Raw genomic sequence first — 19,190 nt, 5'->3', positions numbered from 1 at the left:
AAGGTACTGATTACTATATAAATAGGAAATCTGTAAGTTACTCTACAAAGCTACTGAAATCATGAAAAAAAGATAGAGATGAATATAGGGCGTCAAATGGTAGAAAAATATAAATGATTTCTAATCATAAAAATTTTAGAATAGATTGTTATAAAGGCTCATGACCACCTAGATTAAAAAAAAAAAAAGTTATGATCCCCCAGGGACAACGAATCCTTACCAAGAATGATATGTGTCAAATTAGAACTCCCTTGACTAGGACCCAAGCTTCATCAGGACAGGAATCTTATTCTGTGCTGTTCATTTCTGCCTCCAGTAATTAAAGCAGATGCTAGCATATATGAAGTATTAATAATAACCTTTTCTTCTGCAATACGGTTACCAGACTGGCATGCCATAACCAAAGCATGGAAAGACTAGGTATCAATAGGCATTAATATATTTGATAAAATCTCTCACACAGCTCTGTCAACCATGATTGAGAAATAGCAGTTGGAGTAGAAAACACCTAGGCTTGCCTTTTTTTTTTTTTTAAATGTGGTGCTGGGGATTTAAGCCTGAGCCTTGCCCATGCTAGGTAAGTGCTCTAATGCTAAGCTATAATCCCAGCTCTCTCTAGGTAGGTTTCAACTGGTAGGATGACCACATCTAGTGGGTCTTGATAAAAGACAAGAATTTTTTGTTATGGTCTGGCAAGACCCTGTATCAGACCCTGAGATGTACAACTTTTTAATCAAAAGGCCAGAACAGGATTAACAGGGTAGAGTTATCAAATCTGGAAGATTGGATAACACAGTATTCAACATTAGATAGCAATTTAATTCTGCTAAGACTTAAAAGTTATTAAGAAAAAGATTTCAAAGAGATTCAAAGTCCTATACCTTTGGGTTAAGGAAATTAAAGCACAAGATCAACGCAAACTGATTTATGTGGTCAGAATACAAACCAAACCAAAACCCAGTTATTTGTAATTCAGTATTATATTCATAAAAGACAAAACAATATTGGTTGTTTACATGGAAATAGTGTGCTGAAAATGGCAGTAAAAGGCAGGATGGGGTTATAGTTCAGCGTCAGAGCGCTTGCCTCACACATGTGAGGCAGTGGTTCAATCCTCAGTACCACATTAAAATAAAGATATTGTGATCATATTAAAAAAAAAAAGGCAGTAAAGGCTGAATTATCTTCTGCTCTAATCACAAAGGGGGACCAAACATTTGCTTGAGGTGTTTTCCAGGATGGGAGACTTTCAATAGTTAAAAACAGGACAGTCCCAGGCAAATCAGGAGGAGTAGCCACCCTTTTGCCACACAATCTGAAAATTCCCAGAGGAAAGTGACCCATATATTGAATTAAATCACTGTGATGCTACGAGAAATGGCTGAAACAACTGTGGCTACTTGATGTGTCCAGAGACAATCTAGATTAGAATTATTCTTTTTTTTTTTTTAATATTTATTTTTTAGTTTTTGGCGGACATAACATCTTTGTATGTGGTGCTGAGGATCGAATCCGGGCTGCACGCATGCCAGGCGAGCGCACTACCGCTTGAGCCACATCCCCAGCCCCTAGATTAGAATTATTCTGTGTACTTTTTTTTTTTTTTTTAAATTTCACCATCTTCATAATACCAATCCTGAGCACATACTATTTACTCATTTATTTATTTATTTATTTTGGTGGCACTGTTGATTAAACCCAGGGCCTTGTACATGCTCCTATTATATACCCAGTCCCTTGTGTAATTTATTTATTTTTTGGTACTAGGGATTGAACCCAGGACACTTTACCACTGAGTTACATCCTTGGCTCTTGTTACTTTGTGAAAGGGTCGCACCAAATTGCTTAGCAACTTTCTATGGTGCCCAGGATGGCCTTGAATTTGTGATCCTTCTGCCTCAGCCTCTGAGTATCTGGGATTATAGGCGTGTACCACCATGCTTGCCTTTTATGTAACTTTATAAGCAACTTTAAAACCAAAAGACAAAAGTTAGAGCAGAATATTTTTAGTACAATATGAAGACTATTCTAGTAATTAGAGCTATTAAGAGAATGAAATTGCTTTCTGAGTCAGAGAGTACCTTATAATTGGAAATGTCAAAACAGAAGACTTAGGAGGAATTATGAGAAAAAAGCTCTACCATGAACATCTCTTTCAAATCTGTACCTCTACGATCCTTCATATTTTCAGTTATGTAATGATTTATTATCTACTGAATTTATGTCCACATTAAGTTTCTCAATAACCTTTTGCTTTTTATTTTGTTCTACTTGCTTCCCACTAGGAGGAGGTAGGCAAAAACAGAGCTTGAACATATACTCAGTGTCCTATCTGGAACTATGATTCAGGTTCTGCCTCTTCATATAGTGCTTCAAAATTCTAAGGAAAGGAAATGATGGAAAAAATCACATGAAAACACACCCTTGAACACAAGTTGTACAACAGGTGAAAGTACAATATGAAGACAATATGAAGTACAATATGAAGCTATAAATACTCACCCATGCCAGATTTACCATCTGGGTATGTGTACACTTGTCCATTGTTTTTGATAATTGGAAGATTGGAAGGTAAAGGAGCAACTTCTTCTTCACTCTCCTCGGAGCTGGAGCTGCTACTTGTGTCCTCACTGCAGCTATCATAACCGTCAAACATCCCGAATGAGTCTCTTCTTTTCCTTTTGGATTGTGAAGAATGTTCTGTCTTAAAGTACAAGAAACCAGTAACACATGATAGAGTACTCAAATATATCCCCTGAAAGACCTCAGCACCTATTTTGGTAAATGATATTTGATGAAATCTGGCACTGAAAAACGATAATTTTATTTTATAATGAAAAGCTTAATATTTGTGTCAAAAAGGAGTCCTCCACTTATGAGACATAAATCTATCATTATCACATTACTAATAATATTAATAATTACAATGATGAACAGTGAATGTGAATCAGAAGACTATCATGTAACTCAAGTTTTATCTTAAACTAGGCATGTTACTTTTCTATATAAAGATTGGATGATTTCTTTTTTTTTTTAATTTTTATTGTTGGTTGTTCAAAATGATTTCTTCAAAAAAAAAAAAAAAACTGTAGTGAACCACATAGATTTCTTAATTTGCCTTTCATCTCTAAAATTGTAAATTTCTTTACCAATTTAGAGCATCCAGAAAATAGATATTTTTAAAAAAATCACTGCTAATAATTATAAAAGGACTAATGAAGAATTTAAAATTTCAGAGATAATTTTAAGGTATTAATTATTTCAAAAATTATTGAAGATAACATTTCTACCTATATAAAACTCTATTTCATTTTTTAAAACATAAAACAATAGCAAAAGCCCAACCCAATGATCTCAAACTAAGCATTATTTTTTCTTCAAATAGCACAAAGACACTTTATCATCTTCAATGAACGCAGCCATATCTTTTCCAAAAGATGTTCCCTCACTCAAGCCATGAAAAAGAAAAACCCAAATACTGCTATTCCAACACCCTGATACAAATTCCACAACTTGAAGTCCGGTAAGAAGAAAGTCAAAATAAAATAGAAAACAATGAAGAGGAAAAAAAGGATGCAGAGAGGGAAAACTACTAACTGAAGAATCTTTAGGAATTGGCAATCTAATCTTATTCTTTTGCTTCAGTTAATGATTGTTTGTGTGTATCTCATCTTAAACTTTCTTTACAATTTCTTTTCTGGGTAGTCTAACTTCCTTCTGGTATTCCATGGCCAATAACAAAGCTAAAATCTATTATTCACATGTATTGGGATGGGAAGCTGATTCATTCATATTAGGTGTTAACTACGAAAGCACAAACACAGTGGAAATATTATATCCCCAAAGAACACTGACATTTAAGAGCTCCCTCTGGGAAGGCTCTTTACATGTCCCCATAATGTTCCACAACCACCAACCCATAGTACTCTTCTTTTAGAACTTTTAGACTGAATTTTAAACAGAAAAATCTTTAAAATTACTCTTTTCTTAATTTTTCTTAGCATGATCATCCATGTTATTCAGGAGATTTGGTTCTGAACAACTTGTAGGTATTTTTATGAATTAAATGCATTGTCGAAAAAAATCAGTTTTGCTACCATCAGAGTTTAAAAGAATAAATCAGGCTGTAAAGGATGGGAAAATCCTCATTTAGATGTAGTGTGGTACAAAGAACACAGAATTCTGACACACCTGCTATTTATTGCGTGAGAACTTGAGCAAGTTATGAGTTTTTTCTCATATTCACTAAAGATTCAACAACTATTTATCAAACGTGTGTCACACAGTAACTGAAGGTTAAGAGAAGTGTACAGAGAAGATCCAGGGTTCTTACAAAGGTTGTAGTATTTGCGGGATACACTACAGAAGCAAGAAGGGGGGTCATAGGGACTGTCAGCTGAGACTCAGTGGCAACAAACAGTCTCAGTGAAGTCAGACTCCAAGAACAACAAAACAAAACAGCAACCTTTTGAATATATGCTGCTCCATATACTAGGCAAATAAAAGATCTTTCAGTCTGGCATACTAAAAAGGCTAATATCAGTTGAGGCTGGGGCTTGGGTTCCGTGGCAGAGCACTTGCCTTGCACATCCAAGGCACTGGGTTTGGTCCTCAGCACCACTCAAAAATAAACACATAAAATAAAGGCATGCTGTTCATTCAAAACCACACACACACATACACACACACACACCCAAAGACCAATATAGCTAATGCCTAATGAACAGTGTAGGAGATGAGATCAAAGGTGGGATGTACTGCCCAGGACATGTGATCATTGTAGGCCAGTTTAGGTAAAGAATATTTTTCTTTGGGCAATGGGAAGACATTATGAACTATTTGCTACAGTGTCTGGTATGCACACTTCATAAACATGTGTTAGACTCTTCTAATAAATTCATGAGGAGGTGACCTTTTACACTCCCAAGTGGCCTTTTAAACTCATAGAAGCTTGTCTACTATACAGCCAAATCAGCAGCTACTGCATGTTTATTGCAATGTCAATCCAGAATATCTTCTAATTCGAGTTGAAATTTTAGGAGATCAATGATTACAAACATTTTAAGTTTCAATAATTATAGGCTGTTATCATTTTTTAAAAGTACCACAGTTGAAGGTGAGGTGTGATGTTGCATGCCTGTAACCCCAGCAGCTTGGGAGGCCGAGGCAGGAGGATACTGAGTTTATAGCCAGCGCCAGCAACTCAGTCGAGGCCTTAAGCAATTTAGCAAGACCATGTCTCAAAATAAAAAATAAAACGGTTGGGATGTGGCTCAGTGGTTAAGTGTTCCCGGGCTCAATCCTGTACACCTCCCTCTCCAAAATACTACAGTCAAATACATTTAGAAAATTTTCCTTACTTCAAAGTCTTCTGGAGTCTTGAATGCTTATGAACATTATGATTATCAAAGAGGGATAGGTAGTATGTAGTCTTTTCCAAATTATCTTGAAGGGCTAATATTCTAGTTCTCTGACCTTTTCAGCACACATGGAGAAGATCATCTATATAATGCATGGGGATGTACCCAGGCTGAAACTTTTGGCTGCCTTAAGTATTATAGGGATGAGTATCTTCTTGGTTTGCATTACCGGGGATTGAGCCCTAGGCCTTGTGCAGGCTGGGCAAGTGCTCTACCACCGAGCTACATCCTCTAACCCAGGGATGAGCATCTTGAAATACTCACAATCCATGCCAAACTCTTTGGGAAGCTGTTTTCTACTTAGGGAGTGCTGTTCTCTAAATGTTTTTCTTACATTAAGAGACATATAAACTATAATTGGGTTTCCCTTTGCAAAACTTATCATTATTTACTATGGAGAAACTTAAATGTCTAAAACCCCTGAGGGAGGTTACAACTTCAGTGAAAGAGTAGGTGGGAAAAAAACAAGACTACATGGAAAGAGGACTTACAAAAGAGTCTTTTCTGTGCATGCTCTTGATGGAAAGCTTCTCTGGGATTTTGTAATCACAGGTCTGCCCTCATGAGTAAGTCCAAAGTTGTAATTTACCCTCCCCACTATGGTGAAGAAATCCTCAGGGGAAGAAATTAAAGTGGGTGCAGGCTACTACTGTGCTTTGACATCAAGCAGAAGAATCCTAAATCATATCAGGTAACAGTGACCTACAGTTCAGACCTTTCAGCATTCCCACCATATATGAATGCACAAATATAAACACAATAATCCACCATGAGGAAGCATCAGCAAAAATAGATTAAGAATAACAAATACTTCAGGCACTGAAACTGCCAGAAATGGAATAAAAATAATCATACATATTCTGTTTAAGAAATAAAAATAATTGAAAAATGAGCAAAGTAATTTAAAAAATTCAATAGATTAGGCATAGCTAAATAGAGAAATGAAGGATAAATGGTTAGAATATAAATAGCTAATAAATGTCTAATAAGAATTCCTTATGCTCTTAAAAATTTTTAATTTGTTTTAATCAATACATGTATAACCAAAATTGTACATATTAATCAGGTACTATATGGTATTTCAATACATGTACACACTGCCATCATATTAAACATACCTCCTTGAACATTGATCATTTCTTTAAGGCAAAAACATCCAAAATCCTTTTTTTCTAGGCTAATGTGTGGCACATACCTATAATCCCAGCCACCCAGGAGGAAGATCACAAGTTCAAGGTTAGCTTTGGCAATTTAGCCAGATCTTCTTTCAAAACAAAAAACATAAAGGGCTGGGATACAGCTTGGGGATAGAGTTCTCCTGGGGTTTATTCCTAGTACTTAAAAAAAAAAAAAAAAAAAAAAAACTTTCCTGGGTTTTTGAAATACACAGAACATAATCACTAGATACAGTTTACATTTGACTGTACTGTAATACCACTGATTAACCCTCCCCACTTTAAGAGTAAGAATTCTTACAGCACAGAGAAAGATAATGTTGAATGAGATACTGGCTGAGAATTCTGCAGAAATTAGAACAGGAATTCATGGATAGATCTATAAAGCATATTAAACATAAAAAAAAGACACCTATAACAAAACCAAGCATAGCAAAACTAAACACCACCAGAGAGAAGACTTAAAAATCAACCAGTCAGAGGTAGGGATATATACCTCAGTTGGTAGAGTGCTTGCCTTTCATGCACAAAGCTCTGGGTTCAGTCCCTAGCACTGGGGGGGAGGAGGGGTAGATCAGTGAATCTTGGTAGTCAACTAGCACAACTCAGGCACACCCAGTCTAATCAACTACTTTCTACTAAGCACTCAGAGTGATCAACCAGGTAAGGACCACTGATCATTTAACAAAGGCATCTCTAAGAGTGTGAATTAGGGACCAAAACAAATCAATAGAAAACAGAAGTAATGTATGAACCAAAAGAAAACTTAAAAAAATGTAAGTCTTCTGAGATAGAAGAGTAAGACATTATCAAAGAACAAAATAGATCTTGGAACTTAAAAACAGAAGAGGCAAAACAATAAATCCAACAGATGAATAATAAAGTTAAATAAGAGAGCTAGAGAGAATTTTCCAATATCATGAACAAAAGAAGTGACATCACTATTTAAAAGGATAATAATATTACTAATAACCTTATGCCAATAAATTCAACAACTTGTGTGAATGAACAAAATTAAAACAAAAATTATTTTAGTTGTTGATAGACCTTTATTTTATTTATTTTTATGTGGTGCTGAGGATCGAACCCAGTGTCTCACACATGCTAGGCAAGTGCTCCACCCCTGAGCCACAACCCCAGCCCTGAACAAACTTTTTTCAAGACACAAATCCCAGTGTTGTTCATAAAGAAACAGAACAATCCTGTACTGGTTAAAGAAACTAAATTTGTAGTTAAAAATCTTCTCACAAAGAACACTCCAGGCCCAAATGGCTTTAGTAGGGAATTCTACTTAAGAAATACTGATTCTACTCCAACTCTTCCAGAACTGAAGGTAATAGAATAGTTTCCAACCCATTCAATTAGGCCAGAATTGCTTTGATCCCCCAAATAGAACTGAACAAGATTCCACATTAATACAGGAAGCAAACAGTCTTACACAAATTGTAGCAAAATGAGGCTAATGATACATAAAAATAATATGCTTTGACCAAGTAGGTTTATTCTAGTGATGCAAAACTAGTTCGACATTTGAAAATCAGTAAACTTAGCATACTGACATAATAAAGAAAGCTATGGTTATCCCTAAAAGATACAGAAAAAGTGTCTGACAAAATTCAACACTGATTTCTATTAAGAATCCTCAGCAAACCAGGAACAGAAAACTTTCTCACCTGATAAAGACAATAGAAAAATCCTAAAGCTAGCATCACATGTAAGGGTGGAAAGCTGGATACTTTTCCTCTAACTGGAACAAGACTTAGAATATTCAAAGAAACACCAAACTCAATGAATGAAACAATCCAATTAAAAGAAAAAAAGATCTAAATAGACAATTCAAGTTAAGACATATAGATGACAACTGAGAACAGGAAAAGATGGGTAACATTTTTGTTCAATAAGAAAATATGAATGAAACCCTCAAGATACTATTACACATAAATGCCATGGCTTGAAAAAAATTATGGCAAACAGAACTGTTACACACTGCAGATGGGAATGTAAAAAGGAACAAGCAATTTGAAAAACAGTTTCTTAAAAAGTTAAACCTATACTACTTGCCACCCATTCTACTCCTAGGTACTTAAGATAAATGAAAGCATACGCCTATTTAAACACATATATGCAATGGACTAAATAGCCCAAATTGGAAGCAATCTAAGTATCTACCAAGTAAATAAACAAATTGTAGTACATCATTACAATAATTCCATTTTGCTTACTCAGCAATACAAAAAATAAATTGCAATATAGATAAAACCTCAAAATAATTAAGCTTTGTGAAAGACAGAAAAGGAGTACATAATAAATGATTGTTTTTATATAAAATTCCAGAAAATGTGAACTAGTGTGTAGTGATAGAAAGTAATCAGTAATTACTAGGAGACAGGGTGAGGGCCGGGGATGAAAAGGAGTTATAAAGGAGAAGAAAAATTTTGGAGGTGATGGGTATCCTCATTATCTAGATTGTGGTGGGAGTTCATGAGTATATACCTATGTCAAACTTATCAAATTAGGCTGGAGAAGTAGTTTAGTAGTAGAGCACTTGCCTAATACGTACAAGGACCTGGATTGGATCCCAGCACAGTAAAACAAAACTATCTCCTCAAAAAACTTATGCAACTATACATTTTACTCCAATAAACCTGTTAAAAATGCCACATTTCAAAGAAACAGTTCTAATATTTGTGCTTTTTTGGCAAGTTCCCAGAAGATGCATTTTACTGTACATCAAAGAAAACAAGATAGAGGAAGATGGCTGATATAGGAACTAAATGAACCAACACAGGACAGAGGTAAAGAAAATTTCTAGGGCAATGATAAAGAGATGTCCCAGGATTATAGTCATACAGCAGGCCTAGGAAGCAGACTGCATTAGAGGAGGAGGATGATGACAACTCTGGAAAAACATCAGTTTTTATATTTGTTGGAGCATGTCAAAAAATGGTGATACTCCCAACATGACCAAATGAAAATATGAGCCAGGTGCAGTGGTGCACACTTAGCAGCTCAGGAGAGTGGGGCAGCAGGATCTCAGGTTCAAAGCCAGACTCAGCAACTTAGCAAGGCTCTAGGAAACTTAGTGAGGGCCCTGTCTTAAAAAATATGAAGGGCTGGGGATGTTAAGCACTCCTGGGTTCAATCCCTAGTACAACAACAACAACAAAAAGTCAACAATTACTAGAAAAAAGTATTATACTAAAGGTACTAATGACTAGGTGAACAGCAGTAACAGGTAGTATACTAGCTACATACTATGTAAACACAGCAATTTAAAAAAAACTTGTATTATATGGCAATGAAACAAGGCTCCTTATTTTCCAGTGACATTAATAAAAAGCAAGTATTTTGATCTATTGGGTACTAGCTGGGTTATATATTTTTATTTTTCATAAAATTAATTTATTAAATATATCATGTCTTTTTTACTTTAAGAAGGTAATAATAAAAATTTTACTATAGTTAGCTTTTTTGTATCATTTATTTGTAATTTAATAGCAGTTCCAATAATACAAACTTGATATAATTAACCTGATTGATCAATTATTAGCATTCTGACCCATTTATTTCTCTCTCTATATAACTTCCCCCTAACCCCCAGCTATTTGTGAAAAGCTTACATGCTTCAAAGTCCACTTACCTCTAAATCAGGGCTGGAAGCCATAGCTCAGGGTTTCTTAACCTTATACTGGCATTTTGGGCCAGAGAACTTACACGGTGCATTGTATTTAGTATGTTTAGTACCATTTCTGGCAGTAATATTCCCCCATTCACCCTGTGACAACCCTAAAAGCCTCCAGGAGCTACCACGTCTTATAGGAGGTAAAACCACCCTGGTTGGGAAATACTGCCCTACATTTCAACGTGCCTTTCCTAATAATGACATCCTCTTATATGGTATCAGCATAGCAATAATGATCAAGAAATTACAAAATTAACCCAATAATTTAATCTACCACTCACATTCTGTTGATGACTCAATGTGTGGATTTTTTCCCCTCTAGTCCAAGATCAAACATTCCATTTGTCACGTCAATCTTAAGTTTGAATCTAGAAGGATAATTTTGTCTTTCTTAACACTTAACATATTTTTAAGAACATAGTTCCTTCCCTTAAAGGAGCTATTTTTCAGAAGTTAGAAAAACTGATAATAGAGCAGGTTTAAACATCCACTTCTACTATTATTAAATCTTAGTATTGTGCATTTGTTGCAAATAGTCAACATTGACACGTTATCCTTAAACATTCTACACTTAATTCAGATCTCTTTCATTTTCACCTAATGTTCTTTCGGTTCCAAGATTCTATATTACATACAGTTGCCATAAGTCTTCAGGCATAAAATTGTCCTAAAGTTATTGTGGATTTAAAAAAAAAATTCTTTTGGATATCTTGAGAGTTCTGCTTAGGTAATTTGTTTAACACCTCTCCACTGAGATTTGTTCTCATGATCAGGCTGAAGTTGTGTTGGAAGGTATGTTACATCAGTGCCATTTATGTTACATAAATACTATCAACATGACTTATTAGTGTTGATGTTGACTTTGATCATCTGGTTGAGGCAGTGTCAAATTTCTCCATGTAAAGTGATTTTTATGTGGGGAGGGGGTAATTGGGAATTGAACACAGGGGTGCTTAACCACTGAGCCACATCCTCAGCCCTTTTTGAGACAGGGCCTACGTTGCTGAGGCTGGCTTTGAACTTGTGATCCTCCAGCCTCATCCTCCCAAGCTACTAGGATTACAAGCATGTGCCACTATGCCCTGTAATAAAGTGATTCTTAACCTTTCCCATATTGAACTCTTGGGAAGGAAGTGGAGTGGGTGTTATGATCTCCCTACTTGAAAGATTATCTTACATAAACTGGAATTCTGCAGATTTTCACTTATCTCAAAAGTAAAAATTTCTTTATTTTGGGTTTACTTGAGATTTTCTCATTAATTGATGATGTTGCATATCAACCAGCTGTTTACATAACTAGTGCTGTTTTTCTCAGGGTATCAACTCCAGAAGCAGGATGGCTATCTGTCCTTACTGGTGATGTTAATTTTAATGACCTGCTCTAGGTTTGGTCTGGTTTCAAGACTATTTAACATTTTCCTCTTATTTTCTGTTAAATAAGCTATCTATGGGGAAACACTTAAACATACAAATATTCTAATCATCAAAATATTACTTTGGATTTAACATCCAATGGTCCTTGTGCAAGTAGTCCTTAACTGTGATTATTTTCCACCCCCAGCATTTCATGTTCATCATTTGGCATCTTCTCTAAGGGACCTTATCACCTACTATTTACTATGGATATCAACTCAGAGATTACTACTTTCCAATGGCTTATTATTTATTATTGTTCTTAATTACTCAATGGTTCAAACTGTCACAGACTGGGTGAGAGGGAGCTCCTTCAAGATGAGGTTATTTAGACACATTCCTAACGTTTTTGGAGTAACTCCTTACTTCCTGGCACAACAAGGTATTTCAGACTTATCATAAACTCATCTCTCTCTGAGCTGGAATCAAATACTTCTCCAAACAGCCTTAGTTTCTTTTATTAGATTATTATTGCCATTGGGATTTCTCTGCTTCAGGGCCCTTTCAGTTGAGAGAATTAAGAATATGCACACACTTGTATGTGACAAATGCATATACACAAGTATTTTAGAATATTGGGAACTTCTACCTATAACCACAATTTCAATCTCCCCCACAGGTTTTTTCCTTTTTAAAACCTATTCACACTCCCTATTTGTCTCTTCTACAGTGAAAACTCTTGTTCCTCAACAAACTCAATGTACTCATTTGCTCAATCCTTTTATATACTTAAATAGCAAAAGAAGAACTATATTACATACAAAATTAAAAGTTCATAATTTCTTTGCAGCCCTTTCTCCCCAGATCAAGGGGCTGGGTGCCAACTGAAGAAAAGTTATTTGAATTATTTCTCCTTCCATAGTGGTTATGTTAGTATTTTCTAATTGTTTATTTTGCTTTTAGTTTTTAAACTCCTTCATTGAATTAAATTTCATTTTCTACCTGGAAGATCAGTTTCCTTCTGTGTAATCAACTTTATTGCTTTCTGGTTCATGCTTTTTGTAGGTATACTCTTTCCAAAGGTAAATGGATACATACATGCTTTTTTATTTTCCTTTCTTACAAGAAAGATCAAATACTATAATCTCCTCTTAGAATAAAAATAACTCCATTTCAGTGCAAATGCATCTAGTTTTCAAGTTTTTGCAATTACAAATATGCTACAATAAAGTTATGCATATGTATTTTTATATTAGTGAAGTACTCCTCCAGGATTTATTCTCAGAAGTACGATACATGTATGTGTGTATACCTATGTTAGACACTGACAAATTTCTCCAAAGAAAAGTTACTAGTTATACTTGCACCAGCAAATTGAGAGTGCTTGCTTCTCAAAACCTAATGGAAAATACTCTGTCTTTTAATATATGCCAAAACGACAGGTGAAAAATGGTACATTAATGCAGTTTTTTCTTTTTAAAATTCCTATTTGGAAATAACATCATGCTTTCAGAAACACTGAACCCTTGCACTCACAGACTCACCAGTTGTTAACATTGGACCCAACTGGTTGGCTCTCTCCAATTTTCTAAATCATTTAAACTCTATGCATTTCCTAGGATTAAAAACTTTCTCTCATAAGTAACTACAGCACAGTTATCAGTTTGAGAAAATACAACATTAATTTGAATTAATGTTAAACATAATTCTCTAAAATACCATCCTTAGTACAAACTGAATCCACAATATTATCTGCATTTCTTCCTTCCAGTCCAGGATCACATTGTATTTATCTTTTTAAATTGAAAGGTTAATTTTGAAGAATGCAGAGTTGCCCCCTTTTAATCTTGGGGGGTTCATCTGACCTTCCCTCATTAGATTTGTGTTATGTATTCCCACAATACTGCATAAACAATGTTGTATCCCTCTCAGGATGTTGGACTGAGGCATAAGATGTCCAAGGTCTCATGCAGTTTTTCCCACTGTATATTCACCTAATTTCTCCTTGCAATTAATAAGCAGGCCTGGGTCATGATTAAAATATGCATATATTGCTTCTCATTAAAATCCCACTCCCACCCTTAATTTACTATGTAATGATAAAATCCTTGCCAAACCAAACTCTATCATGCTGGCTGCTAAAATGACTTCCCAACTGCAGCGCTACACCAGTCATCAAGAAATCTTACTCTCAATTCATCTGCTTACCTGTTAATTACCAGTATGAATTAATTCCTATTTTCCCACAACAATTCATCATTGTCCTTATCTGGGGGTTCATATCATCCCAGGTTTGGCTGCTAGGATCTCCACAAACTGGTTCTTTTTCACATGCTCCTGACTATTTTTGAGTACTTCTTTTCTGGCACAAAAACATGTTTCATGCTCAATTTTCTTTTTACCTATGCTGTTCCAACCCTGGAATTCATTTTTCCAAGAAACTCTTGTTTTTAGTGGGGAGTTGATATTAAAGACCAACTCTTTAAACTCAGTGCTCAGTCTAGCATACTTTGTCTTTTTTTGTATCTTCTTTTGCGCACGTGGGATTTGTCTGTTCTGATCTTTTTGTGCTTTTTCCTTAAGGTTTTTAGTCATGATTTATTTTGGTTGTTTGTACTCAGAAATTCACTCTTCTCTGTATTTATGGCAAATTATGATTCTGCACATGAAGTTTTTTTGGCATAAAATTATTTTTTTAATGTATTAAAATTTACCAGTATTTTTTTCTTTTTTGATGCTAAGAATCAAACGCAGGGCCTATGCATTTGAAGCATGCACTCTACCATTGAGCTAAATCCCTAGGGCAACCAGTATAGTCTTTCATTGTATCTTAATTATGAATCAATTAGAAAGGAATTTCTTAAATCATGATATAGAAAAATTCACCCACATTTCCTTCTGGCATTTATACAGTTTTATATTTAGATTCTGACCCATTTGGAGTTTATTCTTGTGTATGGTGTGAAAAATGGGCCTAATATCCATCCCCCCATCACCAAATAGCTAGGTAGTTGCTAAAATATCTTTTATTAGAATGTCCACCTTTACCTCTGGTTTGAAATACCACTTTAAGTATTAGGTATCCCTATGTAGTTTTGTCCGCTTCTGGATCGTATACTATAGCCACATGTCAATTAATTTCAGGAACATGTTTCAAGAAATGTAACATTGAATGATTCTACTGTTGGTTAAACATAAAATGCACTTACACAAACCCAGAAACTATGGCCTACTACATATTAGGCTACATTATATAGCCTATGCTGTTAGAGTGCTCTGACAAATAATTATTTCCCCCAGTCAGCCTAGTTTCCACAAGTTCTTCAGCTGTTTTCACATCAGGACTCACCATTCACTTTCACATAATGCAATGAACTAATGATTTCTGAATCATTTCAGCCACTCAAAGCTAGCAGTAAATTCAACACTGTGGTCAGGTCCAGCCTTTTCTTTCATCATCACCAACTTTTTGCCTTGGCCATGACCATCACGGTACTGAGAGGAATATGCTTCTGTGTTTGGTCTTCAATCCAGGTCATTACAAGTACCTGTACATCAGACATAGACCCTTCTTGAATTGTAGTCTTATTGCCTTCAATGAAGCAGATCCTTCTTTGTTCTTGTTCTTCAAGCTCATGGCTATGGAGGAATGGGACATGCCTGACTGGCGAGCAATAACCATCACTGATTTTCCACCTTTGTAGTGCTTAATCACTTATTTCATTTCAAGTCAGTCCCTCCATGTGGCCTCACAGTGGCAATATGAGCAATGGATTTTGTATGCTTAGGGGCCACGATGAGCAAAACAACATGTGACTAAATCAAGTAGAAGAGAAAATGGCATGATGGAAAGATGCAGTGAACATGAGATTTATGAGGCTACTGTTGATATAACATGGAATACTGTTTAACAGCAAACTTGAAAAATAACATGTACACTTTGAAATAATGATAAAAAGCATAGTAAACACATAAACCAGTCATAGGCATTTATTATTAAGCATTATGTAGTGTACATAACTGTGTGTGATATACTTTTAAAGCACTAGAATACAGTAGGTTTGTTTACACCAGCATCAACACAAACACGTAGTACATTGTGCTACCACATTATAGTGGTTACTATAATGTCAGAAGCAACAGGAAAATTTCAGCACCATTATAATCTTATGGTACCACTATTGTACATGTGGTTCCTTGTTGACTAAAAAATTAGGTGGTGCAGGGCTTTTTTGTTTGTTTGTTTGTCTAGTCATGTGCCATTTCCTAGCTTTTATAATTACAGGCTTTCCAGGATATTTTTATACCTGCTGGAGCTAGATCCATTTCAAAGAATTCTTTAAATGTTTCCATATTCTTGCATGTTTCTTTTTCCAGATGAACTTCTTGTATTAACTAGTTCAACTCTACACCAAAAAATTTATATTGGGATTTAACCAAATTTATCAATTAACTTAGAAAGATGTGACAACTAGATGATATTGAGATGTCTTACACAAGAACAATGGATGCTTTTCCATTTGTTCAAATTTACCTTGTGTTTTCTTTTTGGTACTGGGGATTGAACCCAGGGTTGCTTAACCACTGAGCCAACAACCCCAGCCCCCCCCCTTTTTAAAATCTGAGATAGGGCCATACTGAGTTGCTGAGGTTGGTCTAGAACTTGTGGTCCTCCTGTTTCAGCCTCTTGAGCTGCTAGGATTATAGGCATGTGTCACCGTGCCTGGCTTAACTTGTGTCTTTTAGGAATGCTTTATAGTTTGGTTCACATAGCATTTTATTTAAAAAAAAAAAAAATTCTTTTTTTTTAGTTGTAGATGGACATAGTAACTTTATTTTTTATGTGGTGCTGAGGATCAAACTTAGTGCCTCACACATGCTAAGCAAGTGCTCTACAACCCCGGACCCCAAGCTTCACTTAGCTTTTAAAACAATTCTCGTTAAAGCACATCCTTAAGAATTTTGAGTATTTTGTTGTTCCTATTATAAATGTGATTTTCTTTTTGTGGTACCACCTTTCCTATTTTCCCTCCTTTTTTGCAGTTTTGGGGATTGAACCCAGGGTCACTCTACCACTGAGCTAGTTTTTTGTCATTTTATTTTTTTGAGACAGGGTCTCACTAAGTTGCCAAGGCTGGCCTTGAGCTTGAGATCCTCCGGCCTCAAATTACTGATTAGCTTGGATTATAGGTGTGCACCACCATGCCTGGTTGTTGTATTGTCTTAACTGGCTATTTCTGCACTAAATGGACATTTATTATTTAAGATTCTCAAATTGTCTTGAGAATGGCTTTTCAGAAAAATGATCATGTCACCAACAAACAAACTTTATTTTTTCTTTTTCCAGTATTATGCCTGACTTGTTTTCTCCATCCTGCATGTATGGGCTCAGAGTTCTAGTCTAAATAGTGTAGAAAAGGGTCACCCTTACTTTGTTACTGTGTTTCTTATTAAAATGCTGGCTTGAGCTGGGGATGTGGCTCAAGCGGTAGCGTGCTCGCCTGGCATGCGTGCGGCCCGGGTTCGATCCTCAGCAACACATACCAACAAAGATGTTGTGTCCGCCGAGAACTAAAAAATATTAAAAATTCTCTCTCTCTCTCCTCTCTCACTCTCTCTTAAAAAAAAAATGCTGGCTTTAGGACTGAGGTGCTTATTTGTGAAAATAAAGTCATGTTAAATAAAGAAGCATTTATCCACTCCTGTTTTCTCAAAACTTTTGGTTAGGTGTTAAAATTTTGCCTCAGGCCTTTTCAAGATCTATAATCTTTCTGTTCAGAACTATTAATATAGTAAATTATGTAGGTTCACAAACACTAAATTATCTTTGTATTTCTAGTATAAGCTTCACCAAGATGTTTTTACACAATTCATTAAGTCACAAGTTTTCAATTCTGTGAACATAATATTCACATATTATTTTAGTTATGCTTAGTGGTATGTTTGTTGATCAATTTAAGTTTTTAAAGGTGTTCCACATCTGGGACACAAATGAGTTAATGTGGTGCGAGAGACTGCGTAATAGTTAGAATTTTGCAGTGATATTCTTAACTATTATCATTTTTTTGCATTACCTCCATCAAAGGTTTAGAAATCAGTATTATTTCTAAAAATAATCACAATTTCCTCTTCCATTTTCTGTAGTCATGTAGCACTGGGAACATGTGATTTCCCAGGCAGAATTCCCCTTGGTCTATCTATTGTTCTTTTTCTCATCTTAAATTAGTTAATGGTTTATCTGTCTTGCAAAGTTTCCCCTAAAGGCCCAGGATTGATTCATTAATTGGATGTATAGTTTTTTTTTTTTTTTTTTTTTTGTAAACTCATTAATTTCTTTTATTTGCAGATGGATACAATACCTTTGTTTATTCATTTATTTTTTATGTGGTGCTGAGGATTGAACCTAGTGCCTCACATGTGCTAGACAGGTACTCTATCACTGAGCTTTAACCCCAGCTCCTAACTCATTAATTTCTACTTTTCTTTTTTACTTTTTTTGTGTGTGGGTGTGTGTGTGTGTTTTCTTTTGGCTTTTTTTTTTTTTGTTCTTTTTGCTTCTGAGACAAGCATATTCATTAATATAGGGCTATGAATTTTCTTCTCACTATACAATATATTGTACAGATTATGTTGCGTAGTATTTTAGTCATTGTTTATCAGAAACTGCAGTTTGTTTGCATTTCTCTTTTACTTAACAGTTAAGTTTTTCAAAACTGAGGCATGCTGCGCATGGTGGCACAAGTCTATAATCCCAGCAGTTTGGGAGGCTAAGGCAGGAGGATCGAAAGTTCAAAGTCAACACCAGCAAAAGTGAGGTGCTAAGCAACTCAATGAGTCCCTGTCTCTAAATAAAATACAAAATAGGGCTGGGGATGTGGCTCAGTGGTTGAGTGCCCCCGAGTTCAATCTCTGGTAACTTGGCCCCCGCAAAAAAACGTGAGGCATATTTTTGAATGCATATCAAGATATAACACTTCTCTGTCATTCTAGAAATCTCCCTCATGTACTTTTCCAGTTAATTCTTCTCCTCCTCCCAGAATTCTACCAGATTCGATGAATATCTATAATAATTTATAAATTGGGCACAGTAAGATTAACAATAATAAGAGAATAATTGAAATATACTGTAATAGAAGTTATATGAATGGAATCTGACAAAATAACTACTTAGTCTATACTCACCCTTCTTGTAATGATATAAGGCCTATATGATGAGATGATCAATATGGCTTCAGGCTCCTACATATTTTAACACAAGCCCTCTAATACCTTAATAGTCTGATAAGTGAGATGGCTAGTAAATAATGGGTGGATAAAATTGTGGATAACTGGACAAAAGGATGATTCATGTTCCAGGCAGGATTGAGCGAGATGGCATCTGACAAGTATATTTTTTCAAACTTTAAATGTGAACATTGCATGCATGAGCTCACAAACTTCACAACAGATATTCTATGATGACTGGATTTAGAAGTGAGGGTGCTTTTTAAGCTCTCGCTGGCCTCTTCCTTATTCCACACCTGGATGAAAAGCACAGTTTGGCCAGTGATAAATCCAAAT

At 35.4% G+C, this 19,190-nt stretch overlaps 1 protein-coding gene across 20 annotated transcripts in view; it reads right to left on the bottom strand.

The window, feature by feature from the left end:
• MBTD1 (mbt domain containing 1) overlaps positions 1–19,190 on the bottom strand; it is a 64,819-nt gene that overhangs the window by 39,792 nt on the left and 5,837 nt on the right. For 14 of the 20 annotated variants that reach the window (XR_014019272.1, XM_081270608.1, XM_081270606.1 and 11 more), the window contains one exon: positions 2,503–2,704. Coding sequence is in view for 18 of the 20 variants with exons in the window: in XM_081270605.1 (XP_081126731.1) it covers positions 2,503–2,704 (202 nt within the window). In the remaining 2 variants the exon portion in view is untranslated. Of the gene's footprint in view, positions 1–2,247; positions 2,381–2,502; positions 2,705–6,615; positions 6,752–19,190 lie in introns of those variants that run through there. The other 6 variants (XM_081270610.1, XM_081270611.1, XM_081270627.1 and 3 more) reach the window with 3 other exon arrangements.

The sequence above is a fragment of the Spermophilus citellus genome (assembly GCF_964194105.1).
Source record: "Spermophilus citellus genome assembly, chromosome: 17".
Classification (NCBI taxonomy): Eukaryota; Metazoa; Chordata; class Mammalia; order Rodentia; family Sciuridae; genus Spermophilus; species Spermophilus citellus.
Note: the sequence above shows the minus strand (reverse complement) of the source record. Positions and strands in the feature narration are given on the sequence as shown.